Raw genomic sequence first — 20902 nt, forward strand, 5'->3', positions numbered from 1 at the left:
AGTATCACAGGCTGACATGGGGTTGAAACTCTCTTCTCTAGTGTCACAGGCTAAACATGGGGTTGAACCTCTCTCTTCTCTAGTGTCACAGGCCGACATGGGGTTGAACCCCTCTCTTCTCTAGTGTCACAGGCCGACATGGGGTTGAACCCCTCTCTTCTCTAGTATCACAGGCTAACATGGGGTTGAACCTCTCTTCTCTAGTATCACAGGCTAACATGGGGTTGAACCTCTCTCTTCTCTAGTATCACAGGCTAACATGGGGTTGAACCTCTCTCTTCTCTAGTATCACAGGCTGACATGGGGTTGAACCTCTCTCTTCTCTAGTGTCACAGGCTAACATGGGGTTGAACCTCTCTCTTCTCTAGTGTCACAGGCTAACATGGGGTTGAAACTCTCTCTTCTCTAGTGTCACAGGCTAACATGGGGTTGAAACTCTCTCTTCTCTAGTATCACAGGCTAACATGGGGTTGAACCTCTTCTCTAGTATCACAGGCTAACATGGGGTTGAACCTCTCTCTTCTCTAGTATCACAGGCTGACATGGGGTTGAACCTCTCTCTTCTCTAGTGTCACAGGCTAACATGGAGTTGAACCTCTCTCTTCTCTAGTGTCACAGGCTGACATGGGGTTGAACCTCTCTCTTCTCTAGTATCACAGGCTAACATGGGGTTGAAACTCTCTCTTCTCTAGAATCACAGGCTAACATGGGGTTGAAACTCTCTTCTCTAGTGTCACAGGCTGACATGGGGTTGAACCTCTCTCTTCTCTAGTGTCACAGGCTAACATGGGGTTGAAACTCTCTCTTCTCTAGTGTCACAGGCTAACATGGGGTTGAACCTCTTCTCTAGTGTCACAGGCTGACATGGGGTTGAACCTCTCTCTTCTCTAGTGTCACAGGCTAACATGGGGTTGAACCTCTCTCTTCTCTAGTGTGACAGGCTGACATGGGGTTGAACCTCTCTCTTCTCTAGTGTCACAGGCTGACATGGGGTTGAACCTCTCTCTTCTCTAGTGTAACAGGCTGACATGGGGTTGAACCTCTCTCTTCTCTAGTGTAACAGGCTGACATGGGGTTGAACCTCTCTCTTCTCTAGTATCACAGGCTAACATGGGGTTGAACCTCTCTCTTCTCTAGTATCACAGGCTAACATGGGGTTGAACCTCTCTCTTCTCTAGTATCACAGGCTAACATGGGGTTGCCTTGAACCTCTCTCTCTCTTTGACGCCTGTCTCCAGTCTTCCCCCTCTCTTGTGTGTGTGTGTGTGTGTGTGTGTGTGTGTGTGTGTGTGTGTGTGTGTGTGTGTGTGTGTGTGTGTGTGTGTGTGTGGTGATACCAGTATTGGAATATTTTGAAATGAAAAGGAAGCAGCCTCTTTGGTTCGTTATAAACCTGCTGTATGTAACATATTGTGCGCTATAGCTTTGAAAATAAATGAATATGACTCTGGATTACAACAATGTTTGTTTCCAGGATTACAACAATGTTTGTTTCCAACATTAGGGCTGTTTTCCTAAAGAAATTAAATCAGCTTCATGTTTTGTTTCCTTGCCACGATACTAAACGAGTATTGCAATACTGGCATCGCCCCGGCGCTAGTGAGTGGGAGAGCCAGTTGGCCTGCTGAGCTAGAGACACCTGCCTGAGCACCTGCTGTGAACTACCCCTGATACTGCTACCTGCTGTCCTCACACACACACACACACACACACACACACACACACACACACACACACACACACACACACACACACACACACACACACACACGAGAGAGATAAGTGAGTGAAAAAAGTTGAAAGAAAATAATCCTTGGATGTAAATAAATCATTCTTTCTCCCTCTCTGTGTCTGGTGTTTACAGTGTCATCTTAAAGTCTACAAGACATAATATCCTCCAATGTCCTTCAAATATAACAACATGTGACTTCATCAGTGGCTGGTGAGACAACGACATGTGATAGTGTGGAATGGGAAGGCTAGATGTAGGGAGAATTACAAACTAGGTTGTCAGTAGACTGAACTCAATGACCCTCCGATCTGGAGAATTGCGAACTAGGTTGTTGTCAGTGGTGTAAAGTACTTAAGTAACAATACTTGAAAGTACTACTTAAGCCGTTTTTTGGGGTATCTGTACTTTACTATTAATATTTTTGACTACTTTTACTTCACTACAGTCCTAAAGAAAATGATGTACTTTTTACTTCATACATTTTCCCTGACACCCAAAAGTACTCGTTACATTTTGAATGCTTAGCAGGACAGGAAAATAGTCTAATCCACACACTTATCAAGAGAACATCCCTGGTCATCCCTACTGCCTCTGATCTCACTAAACACACATGCTTCGTTTTTTAATTATGTCTCAGAGTTGGAGCATGCCCCTGGCTATCGGTAAATAAATAAAAACTAGAAAAATGTGGTCTGCTTTGCTTATTATAAGGAATTAGAAATTATTTATACTTGTACTTTTACTTTCGATATTTAAGTATATTTAAATCCCAAAACTTTTAGACTTTTACTCAAGTAGTATTTTACTGGGTAACTTTCACTTTTACTTTAGTAATTTTCTATTGAGGTATCTTTACTTTTACTCAAGTATGACTACTGGGTACTTTTTCCACCCCTGATTGTCAGTAGACTGAACTCAATGACCCTCCGATCTCGTGGTGTTCCTGAGACGGGGCGGCAAAGTGTGGTGGCTTGACTCACTGGCTAAAGAAAGTCTGCCAGACAACACGTAAACGGCGTGAATCAACATAAGAATCAGCATATGGTGGAATTAATATAGAAATGTGTGTTTAACAGTTGCCATGACGGTGGAAATGATGAGTGTGGCAGGCACCACCATGTTCGTTTCTGAGACAACTAAATGCAGTGTAGAGAGAGAGAGGATCTGTCAGGAAGACTGTAACAACACAGACAGTCACCTCCAGAACCCAAATACATGTGTGTTTGGTTTGCGTTTGGTAGTGCTGAGCGACTAGTGCTTTTCTAGGTTTGCGTTTGGTAGTGCTGAGCGACTAGTGCTTTTCTAGGTTTGCGTTTGGTAGTGCTGAGCGACTAGTGCTTTTCTAGGTTTGCGTTTGGTAGTGCTGAGCGACTAGTGCTTTTCTAGGTTTGCGTTTGGTAGTGCTGAGCGACTAGTGCTTTTCTAGGTTTGCGTTTGGTAGTGCTGAGCGACTAGTGCTTTTCTAGGTTTGCGTTTGGTAGTGCTGAGCGACTAGTGCTTTTCTAGGTTTGCGTTTGGTAGTGCTGAGCGACTAGTGCTTTTCTAGGTTTGCGTTTGGTAGTGCTGAGCGACTAGTGCTTTTCTAGGTTTGCGTTTGGTAGTGCTGAGCGACTAGTGCTTTTCTAGGTTGGTTCGGTTTCAGTTCGATTATTTAAAAAATGATCACGGTTTTTGATAATTAAAAAAAAGAAACATTAAATGCATTATGAAATAATGCCATTAAAATAATTTGAGCTTTTGAATGGAAATTCCGAAGGCCAAAAAATAGTGCCAAAACATTGAAAATAGTCTATTGTCTCAGGACCACACTGAGTAGAAATTACTATGAAATAATATAATATTTTAGTTGTTTATATTACTTTTGATTAGATTACTTTTTTTATTTTTCATTCCTGAAAGTCCTCATCACATTTCTGCTCAGGCACTAGCAGCCAGACAACGTTGTCTCTGTCCTCCTCATACTGTACTGTGTTTAGTCCTCCTATTGAGCTAGGCTGCCTAAGTCTGGGAAGGGGGATACCTAGTCAGTTGTACAACTGAATGCATTCAACTGAAATGTGTCTTCCACATTTAACCCAACCCCTCTGAATCAGAGAGGTGTGGGGGGGGGGGGGGGGCTGCCTTAATCCACATCCACGTCTTCGGCTCAGTGGGTTAACTGCCTTGTTCAGGGGCAGCTCGGAGATTCGATCCAGCAACCTTTCGGTTACTGGCCCAACGCTCTAACCACTAGGAGCTGTCTGACAAAAACCTTTTACTAGTTCTTCAAAGAAGATAAGGCCTAGTTTATCTCTCATCGTTATGTTGTGTACATTCCTCTCTCATGCGGTCTATGTGGTCTGTGTGTATCTGACCTAACGTAACAGGAGTAAAAGTTTCTCTCTCTGCCTGATCTGGAAAAAACTGCCGCAATGGATTATAGCCATTTTCATTAATTACCACATTTCCGTACTGAACAATTCCCTTCAGCCCAGCGTCCCACATAGAAATCAACTCAAAAACTCTCGTGAATGTTTAGATTTCTCTCTAGAGAAAAAAAGAAAAAAATAAGAACTAAAGGGAATTCAAGTAATTGGACCAAGGTTAGTCAATTAGTTGTTTAATGGCAGTTAATCAGCACTATTTGGTGTGTGTGTGTGTGCGTGTGCATGTGCGTGCGCATATCTCACCTGAACCTTCTTAAGGGCCATGGAGGTGTTGTCCATCAGGTACCTGGCCCGGTACACCTCACTGAACTGGCCCCGCCCAATCTTCTTCTCAATCAGGAAGTTAGCCAGAGAGTTGTGCCCCATGTCCGGCTGGAGCGGCTTCTGAAAGCCAACACAGAGAACACAGTCACAAGTGCCACAATTATGTTTTCCCTTGCAGTAATCTCAGAAACCCAGAACAGAACTTGTGTACAATTGCATCAAACACTGGATTAGTTTCTGGGGAGAGATGAGGTAAGATACTAACCAGACTAGTGAAGTCTCCACCCCCCTAAACGGAAACTGTTAGCCAAAGCATTGGCTAAATGTCCCTTCCCCTTCCAAAATTCAATGTTGCAAAACACCTGCAATCCCACGATTTATCCAAATGATCAGTGACGAAAAAATCTGCGTATGGGATCAAAGTTCCTCGTTAAGACTAGAGGTCGACCGATTATGATTTTTCAACGCAGAAACTGAAACCGATTATTGGAGGACCGAAAAAAGCCGATACCAGTTAATTGGACGATTTTTATTACAGTGAGGGGAAAAAAAGTATTTGATCCCCTGCTGATTTTGTACGTTTGTCCACTGATAAAGAAATGATCAGTCTACAATTTTAATGGTAGGTTTATTTGAACAGTGAGAGACAGAACAACAACAAAAATCCAGAAAAACCCATGTCAAAAATGTTATAAATTGATTAGCATTTTAATGAGGGAAATAAGTATTTGACCCCTCTGCAAAACATGACTTAGTACTTGGTGGCAAAACCCTTGTTGGCAATCACAGAGGTCAGACGTTTCTTGTAGTAATATCCAAAACTTTGAACATCCCACAGAGCACCATTAAATCCATTACTAAAACATTTAAAGAATATGGCACCACAACAAATCTGCCAAGAGAGGGCCGCCCACCAAACTCACAGAGCAGGCAAGGAGGGTATTAATCAGAGGCAACAAAGAGACCAATGATAACACTGAAGGAGCTACAAACCTCCACAGTGGAGATTGGAGTATCTGTCCATAGAACTACTTTAAGCCATACACTCCACAGAGCTGGGCTTTACAGAAGAGTGGGCAGAAAAAAGACATTGCTTAAAGAAAAAAATAAGCAAACATGTTTGGTGTTCGCCAAAAGGCATGTGGGAGACTCCCCAAACATATGGAAGAAGGTACTCTGGTCAAATGAGACTAAAATGTTGCTTTTTGGCCATCAAGGAAAGCGCTATGTCTGGCGCAAACCCAACACCTCTCATCACCCCGAGAACACCATCCCCACAGTGAAGCATGGTGATGGCAGCATCATGCTGTGGGGATGTTTTTCCCATTGGCAGGGACTGGGGAAAACTGGTCAGAATTGAAGGAATGATGGATGGTGCTAAATACAGCAACATTCTTGAGGGAAACCTTCCAGAGATTTGAGACTGGGACAGAGTTTACCTTCCAGCAGGACAATGACCCTAAGCATACTGCTAAAGCAACACTCAAGTGTTTAAAGGGAAACATTTAAATGTCTTGGAATGGCCTAGTCAAAGCCCATACCTCAATCCAATTGAGAATATGTGGTATGACTTAAAGATTGCTGTACACCAGCAGAACCCATCCACCTTGAAGGAGCTGGAGCAGTATTGCCTTGAAGAATGGGAAAAAATCCCAGTGGCTAGATGTGCCAAGCTTATAGAGACATACCCCCAAGAGACTTGCAGCTGTAATTGCTGTAAAAGGTTGCTCTATAAAGTATTGACTTTGGGTGGTGAATAGTTATGCACGCTCAAGTTTTTGTTTTTTTGTCTTATTACCTGTTTGTTTCACAAAACAAGAATTTTGCATCTTCAAAGCGGTAGCCATGTTGTGTAAATCAAATGATACAAACTCCCCAAAAATCTATTTTAATTCTAGGTTTTAAAGTAACAAAATAGGAAAAATGCCAAGGGGGGGGTGAATACTTTCGCAAGCCACTGTATCTACAACTCTCCTCATGTTGGTGAGCTAACATGACTGTTTAGTGCAGGCAGGCAGGTACGGTGGCTCCCATAGGACATATCAGGTGAGTCAAAAGGAACACACAACAATAATTCACAAGAGCTACATAGCGACCTTAACAAATACAAATGTTTGTTATGAATTCTCATGACAATTAAGTTGGTATACGCTACACAGTGTATGTGAATTGAGGCGCTCTACTCTCGCATGGAAATTTTGACGCCGTCGACGGCGTCTCTCCGTGTGATTTGGGCTTTAGTCGTAGCATCCCACAATCTATTGACAGGCGCTACGATATCAAATCAAATGTATTTGTAAAGCCCTTCTTACATCAGCGCATCATATCTCAAAGTGCTGTACAGAAACCCAGCCTAAAACCCCAAACAGCATGCAATGCAGGTGTAGAAGCACGGTGGCTAGGAAAAACTCCCTAGAAAGGCCAGAACCTAGGAAGAAACCTAGAGAGGAACCAGGCTGTGAGGGGTACCATCCTATGTTACGTGTGTCTGTCCATGACAGATTACCCTTTCAGTAATGATTGAGTTTTTACGCAGCAGTAGACAGCAGCATGTGGAACAGGTAGATGGTTACACTCGTTTGTGTGATGAAGCAGTATCCATCTCATGAACATTTCCTGTCCACAAAAACAGCATTGAACTTAGTCATTATATATGCAGATTTACAGAGTGGAAGCCTTGCACTAAAGCAGGTATTAAATTAGACTTTTCTTGGATGGTTCATCCCTCCTCTACAAGTTATTATTAGGTCATTATTAACTCAGACATGGCCCATAAATTAATTAGAGTGTGTCTGTGCCCCACTAGCCTGCCATGGCACATCAGGGTTAGCTGTAGTCTGCCATGGCGCATCAGGGTTAGCTGTAGTCTGCCATGGCACATCAGGGTTAGCTGTAGCCTGCCATGGCACATCAGGGTTAGCTGTAGCCTGCCATGGCACATCAGGGTTAGCTGTAGCCTGCCATGGCACATCAGGGTTAGCTGTAGCCTGCCATGGCACATCAGGGTTAGCTGTAGCCTGCCAAGGCACATCAGGGTTAGCTGTAGCCTGCCATGGCACATCAGGGTTAGCTGTAGCCTGCCATGGCGCATCAGGGTTAGCTGTAGCCTGCCATGGCACATCAGGGTTAGCTGTAGTCTGCCAAGGCACATCAGGGTTAGCTGTAGTCTGCCAAGGCACATCAGGGTTAGCTGTAGTCTGCCATGGCACATCAGGGTTAGCTGTAGTCTGCCATGGCGCATCAGGGTTAGCTGTAGTCTGCCATGGCGCATCAGGGTTAGCTGTAGTCTGCCATGGCGCATCAGGGTTAGCTGTAGCCTGCCATGGCACATCAGGGTTAGCTGTAGCCTGCCATGGCACATCAGGGTTAGCTGTAGCCTGCCATGGCACATCAGGGTTAGCTGTAGTCTGCCATGGCACATCAGGGTTAGCTGTAGTCTGCCAAGGCACATCAGGGTTAGCTGTAGTCTGCCAAGGCACATCAGGGTTAGCTGTAGTCTGCCAAGGCACATCAGGGTTAGCTGTAGTCTGCCAAGGCACATCAGGGTTAGCTGTAGTCTGCCAAGGCACATCACGGTTAGCTGTAGTCTGCCATGGCACATCACAGTTAGCTGTAGCCTGCCATGGCACATCACAGTTAGCTGTAGCCTGCCATGGCACATCACGGTTAGCTGTAGTCTGCCATGGCACATCACGGTTAGCTGTAGTCTGCCAAGGCACATCAGGGTTAGCTGTAGCCTGCCATAGCACATCAGGGTTAGCTGTAGCCTGCCAAGGCACATCAGGGTTAGCTGTAGCCTGCCAAGGCACATCAGAGTTAGCTGTAGTCTGCCAAGGCACATCAGGGTTAGCTGTAGTCTGCCAAGGCACATCAGGGTTAGCTGTAGTCTGCCAAGGCACATCAGGGTTAGCTGTAGTCTGCCAAGGCACATCAGGGTTAGCTGTAGTCTGCCATGGCACATCACGGTTAGCTGTAGTCTGCCATGGCACATCACAGTTAGCTGTAGCCTGCCATGGCACATCACAGTTAGCTGTAGTCTGCCATGGCACATCACGGTTAGCTGTAGTCTGCCAAGGCACATCAGGGTTAGCTGTAGCCTGCCAAGGCACATCAGGGTTAGCTGTAGTCTGCCAAGGCACATCAGGGTTAGCTGTAGTCTGCCAAGGCACATCAGGGTTAGCTGTAGTCTGCCAAGGCACATCAGGGTTAGCTGTAGTCTGCCAAGGCACATCAGGGTTAGCTGTAGTCTGCCAAGGCACATCAGGGTTAGCTGTAGTCTGCCAAGGCACATCAGGGTTAGCTGTAGTCTGCCAAGGCACATCAGGGTTAGCTGTAGTCTGCCAAGGCACATCAGGGTTAGCTGTAGTCTGCCAAGGCACATCAGGGTTAGCTGTAGTCTGCCAAGGCACATCAGGGTTAGCTGTAGTCTGCCAAGGCACATCAGGGTTAGCTGTAGTCTGCCATGGCACATCACGGTTAGCTGTAGTCTGCCATGGCACATCACAGTTAGCTGTAGCCTGCCATGGCACATCACGGTTAGCTGTAGTCTGCCATGGCACATCACGGTTAGCTGTAGTCTGCCAAGGCACATCAGGGTTAGCTGTAGCCTGCCAAGGCACATCAGGGTTAGCTGTAGTCTGCCAAGGCACATCAGGGTTAGCTGTAGTCTGCCAAGGCACATCAGGGTTAGCTGTAGTCTGCCAAGGCACATCAGGGTTAGCTGTAGCCTGCCAAGGCACATCAGGGTTAGCTGTAGTCTGCCAAGGCACATCAGGGTTAGCTGTAGTCTGCCAAGGCACATCACGGTTAGCTGTAGTCTGCCATGGCACATCACAGTTAGCTGTAGCCTGCCATGGCACATCAGGGTTAGCTGTAGCCTGCCAAGGCACATCAGGGTTAGCTGTAGCCTGCCAAGGCACATCAGGGTTAGCTGTAGCCTGCCAAGGCACATCAGGGTTAGCTGTAGTCTGCCAAGGCACATCAGGGTTAGCTGTAGTCTGCCAAGGCACATCAGGGTTAGCTGTAGTCTGCCAAGGCACATCAGGGTTAGCTGTAGTCTGCCAAGGCACATCAGGGTTAGCTGTAGTCTGCCAAGGCACATCAGGGTTAGCTGGAGTCTGCCAAGGCACATCAGGGTTAGCTGTAGTCTGCCAAGGCACATCAGGGTTAGCGGTAGTCTGCCAAGGCACATCAGGGTTAGCTGTAGTCTGCCATGGCACATCAGGGTTAGCTGTAGCCTGCCATGGCACATCACGGTTAGCCTGACGCTGCTGCAGCTGAAGTGACATATGTTGGACCAGTCAGCTAGTGACAAAACTCCAACAGCGCTCTCCTCTCCTCTTCCACGGGATGCATGTCGCGCCCTGACACTCGGCTCGCTAGCGAGCATCTACATTTAAAAAACTAAGAAAACAGGCTGGAATGAGCCTTGGGGCTGTGATGAGTGAAAACACACAGAGAACAGTGTGACCTTTGCAGCCATTTTATAAGCGTGTCTATCGGTGTTGTGGAAGGAGAGAGGAGGCGACAGATATCACATTGCCACATGTCACCGGTGCCTGGCCCCGACCACGGCCGGGGGATGCCCTTGCAGGCAAGCAGAGAGGACTCTGGGAAAGAGGAGGGTGAGAGCACGGTGTCATCAAGACGAAGGCGAGGGGCAGCATTAGATGTGTTCACGTCGGATCCGTTTCACCGTTAAACAGAGTCAGCATGAACAGAACACAGACCTGGGGCAATGACAGGAGAGGTTCCTACAACACACACACACACACACACACACACACACACACACACAAGTATGGAGCCCAGTGGTACCATCTCTGGAGAACTTTACCCATCTATCTACAATATCAGTCATCTTATATTTAGGCCTACACACTGCAGCAAGGTGGGGTCCATTATTATGGCCTACACACTGCAGCAAGGTGGGGTCCATTATTTAGACCTACACACTACAGCAAGGTGGGGTCCATTATTTAGACCTACACACTGCAGCAAGGTGGGGTCCATTATTTAGGCCTACACACTGCAGCAAGGTGGGGTCCATTATTTAGACCTACACACTGCAGCAAGGTGGGGTCCATTATTTAGGCCTACACACTGCAGCAAGGTGGGGTCCATTATTTAGACCTACACACTGCAGCAAGGTGGGGTCCATTATTTAGACCTACACACTGCAGCAAGGTGGGGTCCATTATTTAGACCTGCACACTGCAGCAAGGTGGGGTCCATTATTTCGGCCTACACACTGCAGCAAGGTGGGGTTCATTATTTAGACCTACACACTGCAGCAAGGTGGGGTCCATTATTTAGGCCTACACACTGCAGCAAGGTGGGGTCCATTATTTAGACCTACACACTGCAGCAAGGTGGGGTCCATTATTTAGGCCTACACACTGCAGCAAGGTGGGGTCCATTATTTAGGCCTACACACTGCAGCAAGGTGGGGTCCATTATTTAGGCCTACACACTGCAGCAAGGTGGGGTCCATTATTTAGACCTACACACTGCAGCAAGATGGGGTCCATTATTTAGACCTACACACTGCAGCAAGATGGGGTCCATTATTTAGGCCTGCAAGGTGGGGTCCATTATTTAGACCTACACACTGCAGCAAGGTGGGGTCCATTATTTAGACCTACACACTGCAGCAAGGTGGGGTCCATTATTTAGACCTACACACTGCAGCAAGGTGGGGTCCATTATTTAGGCCTACACACTGCAGCAAGGTGGGGTCCATTATTTAGACCTACACACTGCAGCAAGGTGGGGTCCATTATTATGGCCTACACACTGCAGCAAGGTGGGGTCCATTATTTAGGCCTACACACTGCAGCAAGGTGGGGTCCATTATTTAGACCTACACACTGCAGCAAGGTGGGGTCCATTATTTAGGCCTACACACTGCAGCAAGGTGGGGTCCATTATTTAGGCCTACACACTACAGCAAGGTGGGGTCCATTATTTAGACCTACACACTGCAGCAAGGTGGGGTCCATTATTTAGGCCTACACACTGCAGCAAGGTGGGGTCCATTATTTAGACCTACACACTGCACCAAGGTGGGGTCCATTATTTAGGCCTACACACTACAGCAAGGTGGGGTCCATTATTATGGCCTACACACTGCAGCAAGGTGGGGTCCATTATTATGGCCTACACACTGCAGCAAGGTGGGGTCCATTATTATGGCCTACACACTGCAGCAAGGTGGGGTCCATTATTTAGACCTACACACTGCAGCAAGGTGGGGTCCATTATTTAGACCTACACACTGCAGCAAGGTGGGGTCCATTATTTAGACCTACACACTGCAGCAAGGTGGGGTCCATTATTTAGACCTACACACTGCAGCAAGGTGGGGTCCATTATTTAGACCTACACACTGCAGCAAGGTGGGGTCCATTATTTAGGCCTGCAAGGTGGGGTCCATTATTTAGACCTACACACTGCAGCAAGGTGGGGTCCATTATTTAGGCCTGCAAGTTGGGGTCCATTATTTAGGCCTACACACTGCAGCAAGGTGGGGTCCATTATTTAGACCTACACACTGCAGCAAGGTGGGGTCCATTATTTAGGCCTACACACTGCAGCAAGGTGGGGTCCATTATTTAGGCCTACACACTGCAGCAAGGTGGGGTCCATTATTTAGACCTACACACTGCAGCAAGGTAGGGTCCATTATTTAGGCCTACACACTGCAGCAAGGTGGGGTCCATTATTTAGACCTACACACTGCAGCAAGGTGGGGTCCATTATTTAGGCCTGCAAGGTGGGGTCCATTATTTAGACCTACACACTGCAGCAAGGTGGGGTCCATTATTTAGGCCTGCAAGTTGGGGTCCATTATTTAGGCCTACACACTGCAGCAAGGTGGGGTCCATTATTTAGACCTACACACTGCAGCAAGGTGGGGTCCATTATTTAGGCCTACACACTGCAGCAAGGTGGGGTCCATTATTTAGACCTACACACTGCAGCAAGGTAGGGTCCATTATTTAGGCCTACACACTGCAGCAAGGTGGGGTCCATTATTTAGACCTACACACTGCAGCAAGGTGGGGTCCATTATTTAGGCCTACACACTGCAGCAAGGTGGGGTCCATTATTTAGACCTACACACTGCAGCAAGGTGGGGTCCATTATTTAGACCTACACACTGCAGCAAGGTGGGGTCCATTATTTAGGCCTACACACTGCAGCAAGGTGGGGTCCATTATTTAGGCCTACACACTGCAGCAAGGTGGGGTCCATTATTTAGACCTACACACTGCAGCAAGGTGGGGTCCATTATTTAGACCTACACACTGCAGCAAGGTGGGGTCCATTATTTAGACCTGCAAGGTGGGGTCCATTATTTAGGCCTACACACTGCAGCAAGGTAGGGTCCATTATTTAGACCTACACACTGCAGCAAGGTGGGGTCCATTATTTAGGCCTACACACTGCAGCAAGGTGGGGTCCATTATTTAGGCCTACACACTGCAGCAAGGTGGGGTCCATTATTTAGGCCTACACACTGCAGCAAGGTGGGGTCCATTATTTAGACCTGCAAGGTGGGGTCCATTATTTAGGCCTACACACTGCAGCAAGGTGGGGTCCATTCCAGACAATTTAGGATATTCATAATTGAAATGATGAATCAAGGCACCAGTAAATTCAAGGCACTTTGTCTTCAATGAGGAATGACTGCTCGGACAAGAAGGTGTATCCCTATACAGTAACTAACCCTATAGCTAGGATCTATAGCAGCAGGACTGAGGTGATGGGGGAGGATGTGAGGGTGAATGCCTATACAGTAACTAACCCTATAGCTATGATCTATAGCAGCAGGACTGAGGTGATGGGGGAGGATGTGAGGGTGTATGCCTATACAGTAACTAACCCTATAGCTATGATCTATAGCAGCAGGACTGAGGTGATGGGGAGGATGTGAGGGTGTATGCCTATACAGTAACTAACCCTATAGCTAGGATCTATAGCAGCAGGACTGAGGTGATGGGGGAGGATGTGAGGGTGTATGCCTATACAGTAACTAACCCTATAGCTAGGATCTATAGCAGCAGGACTGAGGTGATGGGGGAGGATGTGAGGGTGTATGCCTATACAGTAACTAACCCTATAGCTAGGATCTATAGCAGCAGGACTAAGGTGATGGGGGAGGATGTGAGGGTGTATGCCTATACAGTAACTAACCCTATAGCTAGGATCTATAGCAGCAGGATTGAGGTGATGGGGGAGGATGTGAGGGTGTATGCCTATACAGTAACTAACCCTATAGCTAGGATCTATAGCAGCAGGACTGAGGTGATGGGGGAGGATGTGAGGGTGTATGCCTATACAGTAACTAACCCTATAGCTAGGATCTATAGCAGCAGGACTGAGGTGATGGGGGAGGATGGGAATGCAGATCAAGGGGCAGCTAATTTTAGCATTTCATTGTTTTTTTAAAAAGTTGACAGCCTGGAGAAGAGGCTTGAGAAAACAAGATGCCCCTTCCAATTAACAAGACATTTGGGAGGTGGGCATTTCCAGGCACCAAGCCAGCGCCAGGCACCAAGCCAGCGCCAAGGCCTGCGCCAGCCACCAAGCCAGCGCCAGCCACCAAGCCAGCGCCAGCCACCAAGTCAGCGCCAGGCACCAAGACAGCGCCAGCCACCAAGCCAGCAACAGCCACCAAGTCAGCGCCAGCCACCAAGTCAGCAACAGCCACCAAGTCAGCGCCAGCCACCAAGACAGCGCCAAGGCACCAAGCCAGCAACAGCCACCAAGCCAGCGCCAGGCACCAAGTCAGCAACAGCCACCAAGTCAGCAACAGCCACCAAGTCAGCGCCAGCCACCAAGTCAGCGCCAGCCACCAAGTCAGCGCCAGCCACCAAGCCAGCGCAAGGCACCAAGCCAGCAACAGGCACCAAGCCAGCAACAGGCACCAAGCCAGCGCCAGGCACCAAGTCAGCAACAGCCACCAAGCCAGCGCCAGGCACCAAGCCAGCCACCAAGCCAGCGCCAGCCACCAAGCCAGCGCCAGGCACCAAGACAGCGCCAGGCACCAAGACAGCGCCAAGGCCTGCGCCAGGCACCAAGCCAGCAACAGTCACCAAGCCAGCGCCAGGCACCAAGCCAGCGCCAGGCACCAAGTCAGCAACAGCCACCAAGCCAGCGCCAGGCACCAAGCCAGCCACCAAGCCAGCGCCAGCCACCAAGCCAGCGCCAGGCACCAAGCCAGCGCCAAGGCCTGCGCCAGGCACCAAGCCAGCAACAGTCACCAAGCCAGCGCCAGCCACCAAGCCAGCTCCAGGCACCAAGCCAGCAACAGTCACCAAGCCAGTGCCAGCCACCAAGCCAGCTCCAGGCACCAAGCCAGCAACAGTCACCAAGCCAGCGCCAAGGCCTGCGCCAGCCACCAAGCCAGCGCCAGGCACCAAGCCAGCGCCAGCCACCAAGCCAGCGCCAGCGCCAGGCACCAAGCCAGCAACAGCCACCAAGCCAGCGCCAGGCACCAAGCCAGCAACAGCCACCAAGCCAGCGACCAAGCCAGCGACTGGCGCTAAGCCAGCGCCAGTCACCAAGCCAGCGGCTGGCGCTAAGCCAGCAACAGCCACCAAGCCAGCGCCAGGCACCAAGCCAGCAACAGCCACCAAGCCAGCGACCAAGCCAGCGACTGGCGCTAAGCCAGCGCCAGTCACCAAGCCAGCGGCTGGCGCTAAGCCAGCGCCAGTCACCAAGCCAGCGGCTGGCGCTAAGCCAGCACCAGTCACCAAGCCAGAGGCTGGCGCTAAGCCAGCGCCAGTCACCAAGCCAGAGGCTGGCGCTAAGCCAGCTCCAGCCGCCAGGCCAGTCACCAATCCAGTGTCTGCTCACCATCACAGCTAAATGGCATGTTAAAGTACCGGTGTAATAGAGGTGTATGAAGAGCAGACGGAGAGAACCAGGTGAGGGCTGGTAGGGGACACTGCTGGCTGATTACAGCTGCCAAACGTGAGACGAAAGTGAAGTGGATAATATTGGACCTGCACATACAAGAGACTAGTTAGTGGCTGTTGCTTCAATTTAGCTGAATTTATAAACAAAACAGAATTTCTAAACATTTTATAACAGGCGCCAGCGGGTTATTTAGATGGGTAGGGACGGAAAATATGGTAGTATGATATGAAACGGTACTACGGTATTCTAAAACGTTGGTACCATGACGTTTTGGTACCATGATATTACCACGGTACCAATGTACCGTGCAACACAACTTTTCTTTATATCTGAAAAGGTATTGCCGGTATCAAACCTCAAACTATTATTTCAGTCTAATGACCTAGTAATCACTTCGGTAAAGTTCTGCCTATGGCTTAGTATGAAATGTAACGGTAACGTACCTTAGGTGGTTGCTAGGCAACGCCCGGTTACCATTCCCCCGGCAGTTCTAAACCTTGCAAGGCATGTCACTTCGACCCATCTCTTCATACAGTCCACCACTAAGCATGCACTGTTTCCTTAACCACAGCTGGATCCAGAAATAACTACAGTGGAATAATTATCACTGAATGACACGTTTGAGAAACACTAACAATCAATGTGACTTTGTTTAACTGAATCTCCATCTGTATTTTGGGTTAATTCTCTGGCTGGGCAGATAAGTGGAGGTGGTATAGTTCAACTATCACTGATCTGAAACATTTAGCTTGCTATAATGTAGCATAAAATCTATTTGATTATTTTTGCTTGATCGCATACAAGCACATCCAAAAACATGCAGAGTTTGTGAAATATGAACACGAGACTGAAAATAGGATTGCTATTGTTTTCTATGGGTATCATGCTAAAGATCAGACCCTAACAAAGTGGAGTGAGTGTAGGAAAGAGATGAGACGTGGATCTAAACATCATGTTCTTGGGCTCTGTTTCAAAATATCACTTTTTTATATGACAGCTGTCCCACACGTTCCCTTGACAAAAGTTGTGTAGGATAAATGTGTGTTTTATTCTGTTAAATTCCATAATATTCTTACTATAAAAGATACACAGTGTACAAAACATTAAGAACACATTCCTAATATTGAGTTGCACCCTCAGAACAGCCTCAATTCATCAGGTCATGGACTCTACAAGGTGTTGAAAGAGTTCCACAGGGATGCTGGCCCATGTTGACTCCAATGCTTCCCACAGTGGTATCAAGTTGGCTGGATGTCCTTTGGCTGGTGGACTATTCTTGATACACATGGGAAACTGTGTGAGTGTGGAAAACCCAGCTGCGTTGCAGTTCTTGATACAAACCGGTGAGCCTGGCACCTACTACCATATCCCGTTCAAAGGCACTTAAATAGTTTGTCTTGCCCATTCACCCTCTGAATGGCACACATACACAATCCATGTCTCAATTGTCTCAAGACTTAAACATCCTTATTTAACATGTCTCCTCCCCTTCAGATACACTGATTGAAGTGAGTGACATCAATAAGGGGTCATAGCTTTCACATGGATTCACCTGGTCATGTCATGGAAAGAGCAGGTGTTCTTAATGTTTTGTACACTCAGTGTGTGTTACTGATTGTGTAGGTGTCTTGCCTCTTTAATGAACAAAATAAATGATTGATTTGATTGGTGCAGCCATGATTGCACAGACCCGTAACGTAACCCTAAACAAACTAAATTGCACGTACCTTCATTTTCAAACAGTCCATTTATATTTTCCAACGGGGCTATACATTTGGGTGACGTTTTTCTCTCGCCTGAGTAGCCTCGTTTCACTGCTAAAAATAAAATGTAACCATCTAGTGTTCAGCAAAATAACAACACAATGTCAAATATAGGTAGCCTAGTCAAATTATTAACATCCAATCACAGGAACCCTTACTCTCTCGCAGGAAAACTTCACTCCTGTGCAGACATTTAGAAACGAAACATGTCAATTTGAAAAATAAGCCACAGGAGTTTTTTGAGTGAGAATAAAGACGACTTTCGAGTAGTAAGACATGACTAAAAGCAACAGATACCATTAGTAAGAAGGGGCTAGAAGCGTCTTATATGGTGAGCTACCGAGTGGCTAGGACAGGCAAGCCCCATACTATTGTGGAGGACTTCCTTCTTCCTGCTGCCGCAGATATGGCTGGGACAATGCTGGGGGAAAAGGCACAAAAAACTATACAGACAATGCCTTCATCAAACAACACTGTTTCACGACGCATCAGTGACATGGCAGGAGATGTTATGAAACAATAACTGCTTCGCATACAAGCCAGTGAATTATATGCATTACAGCTGGATGAGTCAACAGATGTGGCAGGTCTGTCACAGCTCCTGGTATATGTCCGTTACGTTTATGAGAGGTCAATTAAAGAAGACATCCTCTTCTGCAAACCACTGGAAACCAGGACAACAGGAGAGGATATTTTTAAAGTACTGGACAGCTTTGTGATAGCAAATGGACTTTGGTGGTCAAGATGTGTTGGTATCTGTACTGATGGCATAGTGGAGTGGTAACGCGCGTGGATCCAGTTTCTCCCGACGCCACTTGGGTATACTGCAGCATCCACCGAGGCACTTACTGCCAAGGGAATGCCTGACAGCTTGAAAGACGTTTTGGACACTACAGTGAAAATGGTTAACTTTGTTAAAGCAAGGCCCCTGAACTCTCGTGTATTTTCTGCACTATGCAATGATATGGGCAGCGACCATGTAATGCTTTTACAACATACAGAAGTACGCTGGTTATCAAGGGGAAAAGTATTGACATGTTATTTTTAATTGAGAGATGAGCACTTGCATGATGATGAGTTTCTCAGATGACTGGCCTATCTGGATGATGTTTTTTCTCGCCTGAATGATCTGAATCTAGGATTACAGGGACTCTCCACAACTATATTCAACATGCGTGACAAAACTGAGGCTATGATTAAGAAGTTGGAACTCTTCTCTGTCTGCATTAACAAGGACAACACACAGGTCTTTCCATTGTATGATGTTTTTGTGTTCAAATGAACTCAATCTTACAGACATGTCATATGTGATATAGCGAAGCACCTGAGTGAGTTGGGTCTGCAATTACGCAGGTACTTTCCCAAAACGGATGACACAAACAACTGGATTCGTTATCCCTTTCATGCCCTGCCTCCAGTCCACTTACCGATATCTGAACAAGAGAGCCTCATTGAAATTGCAACAAGCAGTTCTGTGAAAATGTCATTTAAATCAGAAGCCACTGCCAGATTTCTGGATTGGGCTGCGCTCAGAGTATCCTGCCTTGGCACATCACGCTGTTAAGACACTGATGCCCTTTGCAACCACGTACCTATGTGAGAGTGGATTCTCGGCCCTTACTAGCACGAACACTAAATACAGGCACAGACCGTGTGGAAAATGATTTAAGACAGACTCTCTCCAATACAACATTGTGGTGAGTTAACCTGTGGTGAGTTATTACCATTTTTGATGAACAAATAAGGTTTTATATGTAAGATGGTTAAACTAAAAAGCAAAATTATTGATTATTAGTATATAATTATTTGTGCCCTGGTCCTATAAGAGCTCTTTGTTACTTCCTACGAGCCGCGTTGTGACAAAAACTCACTCAATCGTATGTTTAATAAATGTATTGTATAGTGTGTGTGTGGCAGGCTTACAATGAAGGCAAAAAACAACATTTGAGAGTGCGCTGACCCTGGTGCTAGAGGGGGTACACAGCTGGAGGTTGAATATTTGAAGGGGTACGGGACAATAAAAAGTTTGGGAACCACTGACCTAAATGTATTAAACTTAATATTATTATTATTTTTTTTTATTTCACCTTTATTTAACCAGGTAGGCCAGTTGAGAACAAGTTCTCATTTACAACTGCGACCTGGCCAAGATAAAGCAAAGCAGTGCGACACAAACAACAACACAGAGTTACACATGGAATAAACAAACGTACAGTCAATAACACAATAGAAAAAATAAAGTTTATATACAGTGTGTGCAAATGGCGTGAGGAGGTAAGGCAATAAATAGGCCATAGTAGCGAAGTAATTACTGTTTAGCAAATTAACACTGGAGTGATAGATGAGCAGATGATGATGTGCAAGTAGAAATACTGGTGTGCAAAACAGCAGAAAAGTAAATAAACAATGTGGGGATGAGGTAGGTAGATTGGATGGGCTATTTACAGATGGGCTGCGTACAGCTGCAGTGATCAGTTAGGTGCTCAGATAACTGATGTTTAAAGTTAGTGAGGGAAATATAAGTCTCCAGCGTCAGTGATTTTTGCAATTCGTTCCAGTCATTGGCAGCAGAGAACTGGAAGGAAAGGCAGCCAAAGGAGGTATTGGCTTTGGGGATGACCAGTGAGATATACCTGCTGGAGCGCGTGCTACGGGTGGGTGTTGTTATCGTGACCAGTGAGCTGAGATAAGGTGGAGCTTTATCTAGCATAGACTTATAGATGACCTGGAACCAGTGGGTTTGGTGACGAATAAGTAGCGAGGGCCAGCCAACTAGAGCGGGTGGGGGGTATATGGGGCTTTGGTGACAAAACGGATGGCACTGTGATAGACTACATCCAGTTTGCTGAGTAGAGTATTGGAAGCTATTTTGTAAATGACATCGCCAAAGTCGAGGATCGGTAGGATAGTCAGTTTTACGAGGGCATGTTTGGCAGTGTGAGTGAAGGAGGCTTTGTTGTGAAATAGGAAGCCAATTCTAGATTTAACTTTGGATTGGCGATGTTTAATTTGAGTCTGGAAGGAAAGTTTACAGTCTAGCCAGACACCTAGGTATTTGTAGTTGTCCACATATTCTAGGTCAGAACCATCCAGAGTAGAGATGCTATTCGGGCAGGTGGGTGTGGGCAGCGATCGGTTGAAGAGCATGCATTTAGTTTTACTAGCGTTTAAGAGCAGTTAGAGGACACGGAAGGAGAGTTGTATGGCATTGAAGCTCGTTTGGAGATTTGTTAACACAGTGTCCAAAGAAGGGCCAGATGTATACAGAATGGTGTCGTCTGCGTAGAGGTGGATCAGGGAATCACCCGCAGCAAGAGCGACATTGTTGATATATACAGAGAAAAGTCGGCCCGAGAATTGAACCCTGTGGTACCCCCATAGAGACCGCCAGTGGTCCGGACAACAGGCACTCCGATTTGACACACTGAACTCTGTCTGAGAAGTAGTTGGTGAACCAGGCGAGGCAGTCATTTGAGAAACCAAGGCTGTTGAGTCTGCCGATAAGAATACGGTGATTGACAGAGTCGAAAGCCTTGGCCAGGTCGATGAAGACGGCTGCACAGTACTGTCTTTTATCGATGGCGGTTATAATATTGTTTAGTACCTTGAGCGTGGCTGAGGTGCACCCATGACCAGCTCGGAAACCGGATTGCACAGTGGAGAAGGTGCGGTGGGATTCGAAATGGTCTGTGATCTGTTTGTTAACTTGGCTTTTGAAGAATTTAGATAGGCAGGGCGGGATGACCGCGGCAGCTTTCCAATCTTTAGGGATCTCGGACGATACGAAAGAG

The 20902-nt window shown here is 46.9% G+C and overlaps 1 protein-coding gene across 1 annotated transcript in view; it reads right to left on the reverse strand.

Annotated features, from left to right (window-relative positions):
- The window catches only part of LOC115158780 (serine/threonine-protein kinase Nek7), a gene marked incomplete in the record, with an annotated part of 122537 nt that overhangs the window by 43321 nt on the left and 58314 nt on the right, over window positions 1-20902 (reverse strand). The window contains 1 exon segment of the mRNA XM_029708088.1: window positions 4402-4542. Within this exon segment, the coding sequence (XP_029563948.1) occupies window positions 4402-4542 (141 nt within the window).

Source organism: Salmo trutta, chromosome 22, assembly GCF_901001165.1.
Source record: "Salmo trutta chromosome 22, fSalTru1.1, whole genome shotgun sequence".
Taxonomy (NCBI): domain Eukaryota; kingdom Metazoa; phylum Chordata; class Actinopteri; order Salmoniformes; family Salmonidae; genus Salmo; species Salmo trutta.